This window comes from Crocuta crocuta, unplaced genomic scaffold, assembly GCF_008692635.1.
Source record: "Crocuta crocuta isolate KB4526 unplaced genomic scaffold, BGI_CrCroc_1.0 scaffold57, whole genome shotgun sequence".
Taxonomy (NCBI): domain Eukaryota; kingdom Metazoa; phylum Chordata; class Mammalia; order Carnivora; family Hyaenidae; genus Crocuta; species Crocuta crocuta.
In genome coordinates, this window is record NW_027532163.1 from 4,690,147 (window position 1) to 4,706,098 (window position 15,952).

General features: G+C 44.2%; 1 protein-coding gene across 3 annotated transcripts in view; it reads left to right on the forward strand.

Annotated features, from left to right (window-relative positions):
* CCDC149 (coiled-coil domain containing 149) overlaps window positions 1-15,952 on the forward strand; it is an 84,594-nt gene that overhangs the window by 54,207 nt on the left and 14,435 nt on the right. For 2 of the 3 annotated variants that reach the window (XM_077776578.1, XM_077776577.1), the window contains 4 exons: window positions 742-826; window positions 2,847-2,991; window positions 12,214-12,290; window positions 14,105-14,137. In XM_077776578.1, the coding sequence (XP_077632704.1) occupies window positions 742-826; window positions 2,847-2,991; window positions 12,214-12,290; window positions 14,105-14,137 (340 nt within the window). The remainder of the gene's footprint in view (window positions 1-741; window positions 827-2,846; window positions 2,992-12,213; window positions 12,291-14,104; window positions 14,138-15,952) is intronic. The other variant, XM_077776580.1, reaches the window with a different exon arrangement.

Genomic DNA, 15,952 nt, shown 5'->3' on the forward strand with positions numbered 1-15,952 from the left:
CCCTGTTCTTCCTTTTCCATTCTGGGGGGTGAGGGGGACCCTTTACGTCAGTCTATATATACACATGGAGCCAAAGAAGAATACAGTTCTGAATGTTGTATAATTAATACATACATTTAAAAAATGTGTGTATGCATTCATTTAACAGCCTTTATTCGGTTCTTCTATGTGCTAAGCATTGGCTAGACAGTGCATATCGATTTTAATGTAAGGGTCTATGGTAGGAATGGCACTCTGGTGCACATTGACACCTCCTAGGCTTGTGTCCGTGACAGATATCATTCACTGGTCATGCCTTCTTCCAGCCCAGCCATGGAAGTCTTGCAAATACTAATGATGATCTTTTGGCATTGCTATGTGGAAGTAAACCTGTTCTCCATCTCATGTCTATTCAGAAGGGGTTTCCATAACTAGTGACTTCACACATTAGATGGAATTCTTGTTTCAGATTTGGTTTAATTTAGCAAATATGCATGGAGTGCCTTTATATATAGGAGAAGGTAGTTGCTATCATTCTGCAGGGCACCAACTTTAAAAAAAAAAACCTCTTTACCAGATCCATACATTTCATAACTCTTCAGCAGAGACTCAGAATTTTAAAGTTGGGTCAGCCTCTGGAGTTTGCCAAGCATTCTTCTTACGTGCCATAAGAATGCGAGGATGCATCTACTCTAAGGAGGTATTTTTCTATTCTTTGGCTTTTTTGATAGAGATCTGTATTTTCTTCTCATGCTGCTTTAGAATGCTCTCGAGAGACGGAAAAACTCAAAAGGCCAGAGTAAATCTAGCAGCAGTGCGCTGACCGGAGTCTTGTCTGCAAAGCAAGGTAGGGTTCGACCTCTTCTGACCATCCGGTGCCGGCGCCGCGGGTCCACATCTCAGTGTGTGGATTGGGAACCGAGTGGTTCTTAAAACAGCCTTCGCACACCTCCATCTGCATCAGCATTGCCTGGAAGGCTTGTGAGAACACAGATTACTGTCCCCTCCACACACGGAGATTTCGATTCAGTGGGTCTGGGGTTGGGGGAGGGGGGCAGGCAGAGAATGTGCATTTCTTAAGTGTTCCCAGGTGATGCTGATGCCGGTCCCAGGACCCTGCTTTGAGAACCTCTACATTAGACGCTTTTCTAATGACGGGACCCTATTTGCATCTGTCCCCTACACGGTGCTCTTCTTTCAAGAATCCTTTCCCTCCTCTCATCACCAGTTTAGCATCACTGAGTACATTTTCCAGCCTCGTCGAGTCTCTCCTTTTCCTGGCCTCTGTGACCAGAACAGAAAAGTCTCATAGCTGTCGAAATCATTTTTATCATGGAACATGTGCCTTTCTCCAAGAAGTGTTTATTGATTGCAATTTTGTTCCTCCTCCTTGTCGATTCTGATGAAAAATAATGATCTTCCAGGAACAGTCCGGGGGAATAAATAGCAGAGAGCTTGCTTCTGACACTTAATATTTGGGAATTCAGTTCTCAGCGTAAGCCTCGGGTTGAACACGCTCGACTGGCCCACTTTTGGGCTGTCGGCTGTGCAGACCAACAACGATCAGGTGGCAGTCTTAATCAGAGCTACAGTGGCTGGGACAAAAAAAAAAGTGCTGAATCTCCAACCCACCTAATAACCAAGGCACTTGTCCAAGCAACTTCTGCTTTTCCACTCAACTAAAAAAAAGGATACCGTAGAATTGTTTTTAAGCAGAAAACCACAGTACTCCACAGAAATATGAAGTAGCCATGTGAGTTTGGCCCTGGATAGCCTTGACAACCAAACATCTTTGAACGGCGAGAGCCAGCCTTGTCACTGATGCGGGCAACGCCAGCCACGGCCAACTGGTAAACCTGGCACAGCCTTTATCTAGAAAGGCTTTGGCAACCTATATCGAGAAACCTTGACCTCATCCCCTTTGAGCAGTAATAAACAATGTAAAGACGTCATACAGATGTATGAAAAAGTTATTGCTTGAAGAAAGCTCTTCCTATGTTACTTTTAATGAAAAAACAGGAAATAACATAAATGTCCAGCAGTAATTAAATAAGTTATTCTATATTTTACATAAGGGCCACCAGGAAGCCACTCTATTTTATGTTTTAAAAAATATTAATGATGAGGAATAGGGGTAAGTGCAAAAAGAAGAGCTTTTTCCCATTTTCAAAGAAAAATGTATGAATTTGTGTATCTCCATATAAGCATATAGGGAATGATGTTCAAAGGTAGGCAGTGAGATTTACTTCTTTCTGTCTGGTAGGCAAGTACAAGTGGTGCCTCTTTTGTGGTAACTCTTAGTTCCTAAAAACATGCATACACAAAATATATTTTGTATTTTAAATAATGCCCTATATGATCTTGCCACCCACCAGGCATACCACATCACAGGAAACTTTGTCACAAAGTGAGGAGCTCAGGACCAGACTCATTGCCATTTGCATGGCTGTGTGACCTTTAGCTAATATTTTTAACCCATTAGCACCTTGCATCCCTGTCTGCGAAACGGAAATACGTAATACTTACCAGGTGAGGGTTGGTTTTTTTTGTTATTAATTTTCAGCCTCAGATGAGTTAGTGTGAAAGTGTTTTGAAAGGGCTGGACAAACACAAAAGATAATTATTATCCTTTTAAAAAAATTGTTGGTAAAAGTCCATGAGAACTGCCTCCTTTCTGTTTACCCCTCATGCTGAATTTTATCTTGTTTTACTTTCGACACTTGATGTGGATTCTTCAATACAGCGTCATAGCATTTAGAGCCTGGGAACCTATCCCAGCTTTGTTATCCAGGAAGAATGGACATTGGTTTGCATTCCAGAGTTCCAGAAGGACTGAAGACTGAGTTGTAAACCTTAATCCTCCCTAGTTCAGGATCTGTTATCTGAGGATCACGGGTGCAGTCTCCCAGCGACTCCACAGTCCATCTCTGATCTGAAATCTCTGGCAACGGCCCTACTGGAGACAATCCATGAGAAAAACATGGTCATCCAGCACCAGAGACAGACCAACAAGTAAGTAGATGGGCCCTTGGGTGGGCGGTGGGCGGTGGGCCGGAGAGATGTGGGACGTGGGCTACCTACCAGCGGTGGGTGGCGGCCAGGCGGGTCTGCGGGCCTTTAGGGGAAGCGGGGGGAGCCCTCAAGTCTGGAAGGAAGCTTACTAACCTGGAATGGTCCATCTGCACCATGACAGCATCTTGGCCATTCGCCGAAGTTGGGTGAGGAAATACTACTACCTGTCGTTACATATTGAACATTTACTCCGAGAAGCCACTCACTGAGAAATGCATAGTACAAGGGCGATTTGGGGAGTGCAATTGCTGGGGTAAGGTTACCTACCTCCCCTGCAAGGTTTCCTTCATTGGGGGGGAGGGGCACCTCCTCATTACCATCTTAACCTCCAGCATGACTCTGAGGGGTTCTGAGATCAAGCATCAATTTCCATAGGCAGCCAGACTCAGAAGGGAGTGTCATGTCACTCTTCCAGATAAGCAAAGAAGGTGGTGTGACAGAGGTACAGTTAAAATAGAGTGTCTCACTTGGTTTTTGTAAGCATATTGACTATGAGGGGCACCATCAAGCAAGTTAAAAGAGCAATTAGAGACGCATGAGAAATTGGAGGTGCTCAGACAATGGCGAATACACAGTAAATTAAAGCAACAAACGTTGCAAACAGAGCTGGCTCCAAGGGCAAGGACCAGGCTCGGAAAGGCCCCCCGCTTGGTCCGAGGCTCCACTTCTTGAAATCCTTCATCGTTTTCTAACAAAGAAGCCTGCATTTCCATTTTGCACTGGACCCCAAAATTACATAGCGGGTCCCGCTTATAAAACCTGCTTGCAGAACCAAAATGAGGGTGTGGAAGGAGTGAGCAGGCACCGAAAACCTGAGCTTCCAGCAAGGAGGAGACGGATGAGGGAATCGGAGTCCTGGCAAGGGTGGGGGGGCGCAGGGAGAGAGGCGACCGGAAAATGATTGAGAGTATTGTAAAAACAAAATAGAAAAAAAGAGAGCGAGAGAGAAGCAGGGAATGAAGGGAAGATCGCGCAGGAGATGAAGATATATATAAAAGAAGGCAGAGAGCAGTGGAGGGAGTCTGGGCAATCTCAGAGGGATGACAAGGGTAATTTATTGACAGAAGAAGTTTTTAAAATTCTTTTAAAAGAAATCTTAACCAAGGAATGAAGCAGTCAGGTGTTAACAGGCAGATACTTCTCAGAGGAGGGAGAAGAAATGGAAATCTCCCCAGAATAGGCATCAGGTCTGTTTTATTCAGGAAGAATCCCCTGCAGCCGCCAGCGTTCACATGAGCCTTTGTCCTCACTGACTTCCTATAAAGCACCCACTGGGCCTCTTTCAAACCTTCTCAGGTCTTCTAAGCCCTAGTCTATTCTCAGCAGGCAACCTCAGCTTCTCTTTTACTGAGAAAATAGACGCTACTCACCATGAACCTCCAGACTTCTCTCGCTTGGGACCAGTGCCTTCCACCCTCCCCCTCCCGTTCCAGGGAAGCACACTGGCCCAGCCTCCTGTGGGTCCACACCCGCTCCTGTGCGCCCCTCCTCCCACCTGTGCAACTTCTGCCCCCTCCTCTGGCTTCTCGCTCTTCACCCAGAAACCCCACAGCTCCCTGAACCCCCAGAGCCTTTCCACAGCTCTGCAGCTCCCCTCCTAACTCCACTCACCTAGCGTCCTTGTGAACAAAATAAGATACTTTTCGTTCTTTAACAGCCAGCCACTCGAAGTGTGTTCTGGGTGGGGGAGGGTTGGGGAGGGAGGCACCTATGTCAGAATTACCTGGTCTGCAGGGAGAGGGCACGTCAGGGTTCTGGATCTTAGGAAGCTTCGGGAGGCTGCCGTGCATGGAGAAGAAGGAGCACCTCGGCTTCAACGCCTCCCAAGGACTCTTCCCAAATTTTCCACAGCAGGGTCTCCAGTACCCGTCAGGCCCCACTTTCTGAGTCTGGTTCTTTTCTAACTTCTCTGCCTCCCAATTCCTGTCTTGCACTCCTCTCTCAGAAGTCCTCTGACTTTCTCTGCTGCCTCATCTCCTTTATTCACTCCCACGCTTCCCTTCCCCCTCAGGCCTCTGCCAGGTCTTCTGCTCTCCTTCCCTACCTGGGAAGCATCCCGCCCCCATTTTTGCCTCTCACTCTCACAAGCTCTTCTCAGAAGTCATATCCCCACCTTGCCTTCAAGAGCAAAACCCACATGTCTAGCTGCTAGGTTGAACGCCTCCCCCTGATACCTTTCAGCTCTTCACATTCACCAAGTCCAGACTCTGGGCCATCCATTCCTTAGTACACTTCAAGACCCTTCAGGGACGCCTGGGTGGCTCAGTCGGTTAAGCACCTGCCTCATGATTTCCAATTAGGTCATGATCTCGCAGTTTGTGAGTTCAAGCCCCACATGGGGGCTCTGTGCCAACAGTGTAGAACCTGCTTGGGATTCTCTCTCTCCCTATCTCTCTCTCCCTCTCTCTTTCTGCCCCTCCCCTTCTCTCTCTCTCTCTCTCAAATAAATAAATAAGCTAAAAAAAAAAAAGAACCTTCAAAATGCTTGTGCCCTTTTACCTACATGGTCTGCATGTAGGAAATTATCCTAAAGGAAAAAAGAATTGTAATGATTCCCTAAGATGCATAAGGTGTTCACCATGGATTCGTTTATAAGAAGGGAAAAAAAACCCAGAAACAACCCAAATGTTTTTTAAGTTGGACACTGGTTAGACCTAAGAGGAAATATTACCCGGCCGTTTACAGCATGATTGGAAGAATATTTAATGGGCTCTTCCCACCATCTTGATATCCTGATTCAACAAACCTCCACATCATGCAGGTTGAAGCATTCCCAAGACCAGAATGTTTATCCATTAGAATCACTGGTCTCCCCCAGGACGTAGGACAGTGCTGGGCTCACAGTAGATGCTTATGATTATTTAATGAATGGACGATTGAACCATCTTCTAATCCTTTGCTCCCATTCTCTTAATACTCTTTATGGTTTTCATGCATTCAATATGTATTTCAAGTCCTTGCCGTGGGCTTCAGTGCGCACCTCCTCCCTGCCCCACTGCTTAGTTCCCACCAGACCATCACCTCTTCCTTGGGAAGATCTTCCCATCCATCTTCCAACCTCAGACCCCAGATCTTCCTCCATGGCCCCCAACCCCAGCACTCTCATACCTGCCTGCCAGCTACAGTTCTGAACACATCACAAGCCTCCACTAAAAAGCTGGACTTTGATTATTTTGCCTGTTTGTTTCAAGTTTTTATTTAAATTCTACTTAGTTAACATATAGCGTAATCCTGGTTTCAGGAAAAAACTGGACTTTTAGCTTAACGATAACCCACAACCCTCGGACCAATGAAAACTGGACTTTTAAAGCAGAGTCCCGCTGCCTGCCAAACTCAGGGACCCCAAGCCTGACACTCCTGCCTCTTGGGACAGACTGATTCCCTAACACGTTCCTTCCAGATCCCATGCAGCTGACATCCCCCCAGGCTCTGTGAGCTCTCACCCTCCGTTGAGAAACAGACACTTTCATTTTGCCAGATTGGAGGTGGTTGTAATGTGCCTTTTCCTTTTTAACTATTACTTAATAATTTTGTGCCATCTCATGGTTCAAATTTTAAAAGGTTAAATAACAATATGTCTCTAAACCACTACTATCTCTCAGCCACCCAACTCCCTTCCTGGAAGAAACCACCATCTCCCTGTTTCTTATGTATCCTTTTCAAGGATACACATATAAGTAAATGTGTATTTAGACACATATAAATACTTGTGTATATTTATATAAATAGAGATATTCTTTCCTTCCCTCCTTCATTCCTTCCTTTTTACAAATGGTAGCCAGTATTCATCAAAAAATGGTTTTTTCCACTGTTTTGCACCTTGCCTTTTCCCCCCATAACAATAGATCTTGAAGATTGCTTCATACCAGTACATAAAGTACCTAATGTGCCATTTTTAATACTTAGAAGGTCTTAAGTTTCTACTTTCAATAAATGTTTTATTTGGGGGCATGTAAAGGAGCTAATTATACAGCAAATGGAGTGGGTACCAAGAATAGAATCCAAATTTGGTCTGCTTGTTTTTATCCCCCTTGATTGAGCCTTTTGTAACTAAAATATGTGTTGGTGGAGCATTGTGAGAATAAAGGTATCTGTTCTGTAAGCGTGTACGCCCCCTACTGGCTTTCCACTGCCTGACAGTTTCCCCCCACCTTGAGAAGGCCCAGTGGGAGCCATCTTGAAGAACTGATGAATCCAATTTTGCCAGAGGTACTTATCACCAAAGAGCTGGCAGTTGTCTGACTATTGCTACAGAAGGGATGAGGTTCATGTGACCTATCAACAGGTAGCAAAGCAGGAATAGAAAGGGCAGGTGTTGAAGTCCTGTTTTCCTGAACATAACATTTAGTTTTCCAGTCAGCTCTTTGCCAGTGGTTGTGTGGTGGTGTTGAATAAATGAGGACGTGCTGGTCTTTCGCTATCCTTCCTGCTGTGCTAACACTGTTTACTGCTCTTCCCCTTCCCTGGCCAATGGCAAGTAGCTTGGAATCAAGATATTAGTAGCAGCGTGAGCTCTCATGGATCAGAGTAGAGATTCAGGAGGCTACCTGAGGTGGAGGTGGGGGCAGGGATATCTCCAGGCGTGTGTAGAGTCTTCCTCTTTGGACCAGGCTCTCCCCAGGGACCCTCACTCAGGGATTTCTGCTCCCTGTGTTGTCTGGAGATTAAGAGCAGATGCATGGTGGCGGTCAGCTCCAGAGCTAGTTCTGTCTTTGTTGATCCCCTATGATGTTGTTACTGTCAGAAAGTACTACTGAAAATCTGTCTAGAGGCCTGGCAGCTTGGGGAATTTCCTAGACTACTAGGTGAACATATGCCAAAATCCCTCCTAAAACAAACCATGGCTAAATAAAAACCATATGGTAAAATCTCCCCTATCCTACAAAAAAAAAAAAAAACCCACGAACCCCACCTCTCTCAAACCTGTTTATGCCTCAAGCCACTGCCCTAGCTGCCTCCTTCGATTCCCTGCTAAACTACTTGAAGAGTCATCTGTATGCATTGCCTAAAGTTTCTCCTAGCCTGCTTCTCTCAACGCTGTCACTTGGATTCTGGGTTTCACCCCCTCCACCGTCCTAAAACATCTCTCCCAAGGGTCAGGCACATCTTCTAGGTGGACTTCTTTTTATCCAATGTGACCACTTTCTAGAATAAGACGATCCTGACCACACCGTCCCAGCCAGAACTCTCTCTCCTCTTGGCTTCCAGGTCCCACATTGCCTGGTTCTCCTCTTCCCTGTCTAACTTTGTCTGTCTAGTCCTTTCTTCCCCTTGTGCAGGAGGTACTCAAGACCCCTGTTCTTCTGGCTTCTCACACTCTGCTGGTGAGCAGGCCCACTCCCCGGCCTACATGCCCCTCGCTGCCCTCCCAGACTTTCCTTCTCCCACGTGGCCAGCTGTCTACATGGATATCCTGTCGGCCCATTCAAATTCCTCACTCACCTCCATGTTATCACTCCATTCGGTTGACTTCCCACGTCCCCACTGGCTTGTTTGGGCCGCCACCGTCACTGACTTGAGCAACACCCTTCTGTCTGGTCTTCCTGCTCCCACTCATACTGGTTCCAGTCCATTCTCAACTCTGCATCAAGAATACTTCTCCTCAACTTCATTCTACTGCTTCTCTGCTTAAAACCTTCCAGTGTCTCACTGTTGCCAATGTATAAAAGTCTCACCGTTCTCAGTATGGCCACAAGACCGTTCATGAGCTGGGTCCCTAAAAACCACTCCGGGTCCATCTTTCATTGACTCCACTGCCTGTCTACACTTCTACATAACTGCTTGTGTAACTTCAGGCCCACATTCCGATTCTGGACCTTCCCCTTACCAGCTGTGTCACCCTGGGCAAGGTAGTTGACATCTCTGAATCTCAGTTCCCTCACGTACAAACTAAACGTATTAAGAGCTGCCTCACCAGTCGTTGCAAAGGGCTCAGGGAGGTAATAGCTGTGCAGTGCTTAGAGTAGTACTACTGGAAGAGAATAAGTGATTGATAAATGTTATGCCAGCCTGCAACAGGCTCTGTACATGTGTGTGTTTCTCTGTGTACACGGCTCCCACCAGACTTTTAGTCCCTCAAATACAGGGACAGAGGCTGCTTGTCTTCATTATCCCTTACAGCCTCAGTAATCGTGTGTTGAATTGGTCTAATTGAATCCAGGGGACCCTGTTCCTACTTTTACTGTCTTCATCTATGCACACGGCCACCTCTCCCCCTGGGCTGCCCCACAACATGGTCAGCGGACCCCCTGAAGAGGGAAGTCAGTCAGGAAGAGCCTTTTTGTCATTTGAGGAATCTTGTGTTCTATTGTTTGAGTCAGGCCAGCTGCATCCATATTTGAATTATGAACAGGTTTTAAGATTTTTTGCTTTTTTATGTTTGTTTATTTTTGAGAGTAGGGGATGGGCAGAGAGAGAGAGGAAGACAGAGAATCCCAAGCAGGCTCCACGTTGTTAGCACAGAGCCTGATGCGGGGCTTGATCTCACCATCCATGAGATCATGGCCTGAGCTGAGACCAAGAGTCAGATGCTTGACCAGCTGAGCCACCCAGGTTCCCTGTGAACAGTTTTTAAAGAGTCCGAGTTCCAGACACAAGAATGCCTATTTTAGATTTTTTTAAAATGTTTTATTTATTTCTAGGAGAGAGAGAGAGAGAGACAGCATGAGCAGGGGAGGGTCAGAGAGAGAGGGAGTCACAGACTCCGAAACAGGCTCCAGGCTCTGAGCTGGCAGTCAGCACAGAGCCCGATGTGGGGCTCGAACCCATGAATCGCGAGATCATGACCTAAGCGAAAGTCGGACGCTTAACCGACTAAGCCACCCAGGCGCCCCAAGAATGCTTATTTTAAAGTGCCCTTATTAGGTGTTGGTTAAGAGCCTGCACTTTGCCAGCAAACTGAGTTGTGGATTCAAATCTAGATTCATCACCAGCTGATTCTTGCTTCTGCTTTTGGTCACAGTAACTAACTTCTGCACCTCTATTTCCCAATGGGAGTAGTAGAGTGGGCTGGATGAGAGCACTGGGGGTTGGCAAAAGTTACACTTTGGAGATAAACTGTGTTCTTGGGCAAGTGGCTTAACCTCTCTGTTCCTTAGGTTCAACATGTGTAAAAAGAAGGTAATAACACTATGTACACTGCAGGGTTTTTGTCAGGTCAGATGAGATCATATAAGTTCAATAGGTGTTCAGCATGGGCTCTGACTCATACCCAGGACTCGGGAAAGATTAGTTTTGCTGTTCATGCTCACGGTAGTGTGGTTGTTATTGTTATTGATGATGTTATTGCTACTGTTACTACCAGCACGGTTTCCATTTGGTCCATTTTATTACCTCTAGCTCTGTATCAGATGCTTATGTCAGGCCAAAGAGAACAGTCACTGCTGACAAATGGGCAGGGTCCCTCAAAGTAGGGGACACCAACAAATTCACCCCAGTCCATTTCTGGGAGACAGGTCTGTGTTATCCGGGAACATCAGTAAAAAAAGAACCAAATGTCTCTTCGCCACGCCTTCAAACGTTGCTCTGACAGCATCCTTCAGTATACACAGAAGAGTTAAGCCTTGTCTTTTGTTTCCAAGAGACAGCCACATACAGATGATCTGATCTTGATAAGAAACAGGCATCAACTTGAACTCTGCCGTGATTGCATCTCAAACCCATCAGCTGGTGAAAAGGGAGCTTGGATCAGAAGGTCTGAGCAAAATATTGAAGGCGAGATTACGAAGAATGGTGTTTATTGAGGGGTCAGTGGCACGAAAGCAGAATAGACCCAACAAATAGGGTGAAAATGATAATTGATAAAGACTATGCAGAATATAAGACTTAAGGAAAAGAAGAAAAGCTCCAGGTACCTCGGTGAAGAAAACCACATATAGTAATGTCAGAGTTTTCTGTGGACTCAAAGGGAATATTAATTAAGATGCTGCAAGTCAATTCAGGTAAAATAAAGATGGATCCGAAGCCATATATATATGTGCAGATATATACATATTCATGTCTCTGTATGTATGTGGGTGTGTGCAGCTATCTCTGGAATATAAAGAGAGGTAGGAGAACAATTCTGGCATTCTGATTTCTCCTGCTGAAAGGAATCGAAACATTGCTATGAAGGTGATTTGTGCATCACTTTAGCACAGCAATGCCAAGAAAATCCCCCAAATAATATAAAGACTGGTTTTTCAATTTCCAGGCCCATGGCAAGTGATCAGAGTTTTAGATGACTGTGAAATCATTTCCCAACTATGTTTAATTTTGCATAGAGTGAAACATGGGAAATATATGCTCACGTTCATGTCTTTCCATGCATGTAGACAAAGTCTGGCCTCCAAGTAAACAGCATAATCTTTTCAGATCGACATTCCAGAACTTATATGTCACAATGAGCCAGCATGGTCACCTTGGAAAGCAATATAATTAATTATTCTAGTGATTCTGCAATTGCAGAATCTTTGAAATGCCTGTTCTTTTGAAATGCCTATTTCTTAATTCCTTCCATAGATAATTACAAGCCTTGAAAAAAGGAAAGCATTTTATGTAATCAAATATGTTTATCGAACACCTGCCATCAACCAGGCATTATGCTAGGTATCGAGAATAGGGATATCAGTAAGACGTAGGTTAGGTAATAAGAAGGCAGATCTTACTGTTTTATTGACTCAGAGCAACTTTACCGAGCATGTTCACCTATCTTATTTGTTAGACTTGGTTGTTTCCAGAACTCAGATCCATCCTCAAAGAATCAGGTGTGATAGTACTAAGGATATTCAAAATGAATTGTAATCTTTAGCAATGAGAAATTCCCATATAGAAATTGTGTTAAAAAAAATTGGGGCCATGATGAAATAATTGTTTAGCTTCCCAGGGGAACTACCTATGTGGGAGAGGACTCACTTGAATGGCAACATTTTAGTATTTTTTTAATCACTCATTTTATGTTTTCATATGTACTTTCAATAGAGTGTGTATGTAAATAATATATATTCTTTACACACACACACACACTCACACACACACACACATTTTTTTTTTTTGCATATATCTTAAATCTCAAAACATTTTCTATCAGGGCACTACCGGGTTTCTTAAGTAGCTTACTCACAGCCCTGAGAGCTGATAAGATACTCATTAATCTGTCTGTTGCCATTTTCTCCTGTTTTCCAGAATCCTAGGGAACCGGGTGGCTGAATTGGAGAAAAAGTTAAGAACTCTGGAAGTTTCTGGTTTGTGGAGTCTTCCAGGTAAGCAGATCTTCATGAAAATTCTTTTCTTTTTTTTAAGGAAGCCCTCACATAATTTGCAAAGAAGATTCCACTTTTTAAATGTCCTTTTATTTGAAGATCATTGTGGAGAAATCTACAAGCACTTTAAACTTAGAGCCATCAGGGTGCCTGAGTGGATCAGTTGGTTGAGCATCCAACTTCGGCTCAGGTCATGATCTCACGGTTTGTGGGTTTGAGCCCTGTGCCAGGCTCTGTGCTGAATGCTTGCTCAGAGCCTGGAGCCTGTTTTGGATTCTGTGTCTCCTTCTCTCTCTGCCCCTCCCCCACTCACACTGTGTCTTACTCTGTCTCTCAAAAATAAATAAATGTAAAAAAATTTTTAAAAATAAACTTAGAAGCCATCAATTTTGAAAAAATCTGAAAAACTCAATAAATATGGAAGTTTCCATCTGTGGAACTATGAAGTTTTACTAACCTAAATTCAGAAATTGTCGTTGTATGTGTCTGTATATGCTTTATTTTTCACCTTTGTGAATATAGTAAATTGTTTCATGTTTTTAACTCATAGGTACCTTATAAAGATTTGTTCTTTTTATTTTATTTTTTTTAGCATATTTATTTTGAGAGATACAGGGCATGAGAGCAAGCAGGAGAGGAGCAGAGAGAGCGGTATAGAGAGAACCCCAAGCAGGTTCTGCGCTGTCAGCGCAGAGCCCGACACAGGGCTCTAGCTCACGAACTGTGAGATCATGACCCAAGTGGAAGTCAAGAGTCGGGTGTTTAACCAACTGAGCCACTTAGGCACCCCAAGATTTGTTCATTTTAAGTATGATCCCTAAAATGAATATAAGAATGTACAATGATTTGTACAATTTAATCATCAATCCTACAACTGAATGTAAGAACTGACAAAAGTTTGTTCTGTTTATCATTCCTAAAAATGCAAAGAAGGGCTAACAGTTGTTCTAACCCTAATGCGCTATACAGCCTTCTTCCTGTCTCTTCCTCTAACCCATTTTTTGTGCAGCTTGAAAATCAAAATTTTCTTTGGAGATCTTTCTTCCACAGTTGTACTCTGCATGAGGAAACTGATGTTTCACTTTAATTAGCTATATTTATCCTGTTTGTCTTGGTAAAATACCCCCTTCGTGAGACCCCCATCAGCTATTCCCCCTTTCTTTAAACTCTCCAGAAACTTGTATTTATCATTTTCCACCACCTCCTCTTTCCCTGGAAGCAACATTGTACACATATTTTTAGTTACTTAACCTTTCTGCACAAACCAGCCTCCTCTACCCTTGAATCATATCAGTTGCTTCCCGGTAACATACAAGAAATGAAAATTGCTATAGGGACTTGGGCAACAACACGTTTTCTTAATGTAAATCTGAATAGCTGCCTTAGGTTGTCTGCAAGTGCGTTTCATAAATTGGAATTTTTAGCAGAGATTCCTTGAACTTGATGTCAAAAGACCTAACAGAACTAATTAGTGGCAAGTGCCATTCTGGGGATTTGAATGATCCATTTTGCACAAGAACCTTTTGATGCAGTTAAAACCTTATCTTCTTTGAAGGCCTTTCTTGCATTGCATTGAATTTCAACACAGGCAAATTTATCGTTTATTTTGTGCAGTCAGATTGCTATTTCTGTGCCTGTACTGGAGTTTTGATTTTTTTTCTCCAAATGATTTAGTGAAATTTCACAGTGTTTTATTTCTACTATTTATGTAAAAGGAATGCTGAGAACTTCCTCTCTCTGGTGTTGTTTGGTCTGGGTTAAATGCCATATTATGCATTAACAATTCTTTCTTTCCTCCTTTTTGCTGCCTGAAGGCCTGAGCTACAATGTTTCAGTAGGATTCGGCAGTACGTTCTATTTAAAATATCTGTGTTTGTGGCTAGTATCAGCAATGCATTAATAACATCCCTGCATGTAAATAAATAGGAATGCATTTTCTATGTATCATTGCACTTTTCTGATTAGAACAGTCAATTGAAATAGAGAATTCAATTAGTACAAAGCAAATATTGAATGGTAAAATTAGCTTTGAGGGACCCAGCTAAATGGATTTTATGCCTTGGCCATGTTCGTTCTAGTATCCAGCCCCCACATAGACACAAAGTTGGGGTGGGGGGGACAAACAGTGGGGATTCCCCAGATCCAATACAGTTTAATGTAAGGGAAAGAGCATTGCTCTGGTACACTTATGAAGGGTGTTACAATGAGACATGGCTTGCGATCATTTCTAAACCTTGGTGAAAAAATAGTAAGGGAAGGGCCTCTTGTAGTATAAAGCCAATCAGCTCCTTCCATCTGCTCAGCATTGGTGATCAGCATTTAACACACTAAAGAGCGGAGGAAGGGTCACCCTCTGCATCCCTCCCTCCTTTTCTCCTCTTCCTCCACCTCCACCTCCACCTCCTTCTCATCTTTTCTCCTTCTCCACCCCTTCCTCTTCCATTTTTTCCTCCTCTTCTTCCTCTTCCTCTCCCCAGGGAGAAGCCGTATCAGTGTTTCAGCCCCTTGGAGGGGACTGAGCCCCAGTAGTTTCAGAGAATTGCTAGCTCTCTCTCATTTACTAGCATCTTGAAAGGATCAGTGTCTTCTCCAACATATCAGCCCATCAGGGTGTTGATACCTTTTTGAGCATCACCTTTGTGAATTCAGTTCTGTATGGGGCATTCTAGACATGCCCCTTGTCCCCTCCAAGAATCCAGAGTCCCATCAGGGAAGCAAGATGCATACGCACCTAGCAATGAGAAGAAAGCACGCAGTGATATATAAACTAAGTGCTGAGTGATAAAGGTGTTAGTGTGTGAGTGAACAATGTGAAGAGTCGTCAAATGCCAGACCTGGAAGGACAGCTGAGAGCAAAGGGTTCAAGGATGGCAAATACTTGGTGTGTATTAGAAAACACCCATCCCCACGGCAGTGGCAGACATTACTAATCAATCACGTGGCTCTTCCATACTAATCTCGTATGTGGCCTTCAGAACAGACATCTACCCTGGCTTCCCAGGAAGCCACCTCTTCGTGAGAGTTGACATGTGAGAGAAAACACTTCCCCTTTCCTGATCTAGTCCAATCCCCTCCATTTTAGATGAGAAAACAAAGGCTCAGAAAATTACAGGACACTTAAAGCCACCGAGGCTGGTATTAGAACTCAGGAGTTTCCACCTATACTGGGAAACTGCAGTTCAGAGAAGAGAAGAATGGGGTGAATCAGATCACCTGGGGACTGGATTTCAAAGCAAAGTGGATCGAAGAAGAGGCGTTCAGAGCCAGAACAGTCTGCCCTGAGACTCCGAAGGGCGGTGGTGAATTCCGCCTCACTCCATGCCAGAATCGTTGTTGGACTTTGAGCACGAAATGGGTTTTCTTTGAGTCTCTTCTCCCTCCCTCCTCACTCTCTCAGCCAACAAGATGCAGATCTTGATGTTGTTTGATAGAATTGGGGAAGGTTTGTGATCTTGCTGGGAAGTAGGCAAGTTTGACAAATGTCACAGCCCGCATGGAGAAATGATTTGGATAGCAGAGAGTATTCCAGATTGTTTCATCAGTTCCTGAGAGGTGAAAAGACATGGGGCTTCTGTGAGAAGGAGGAGGGTGCGGACCTGATCCCCCAGGTGGGAATGACACCCCAGCCCTCCAGCCCTTTGCTGGCCTCCGCAGGGAGAGTG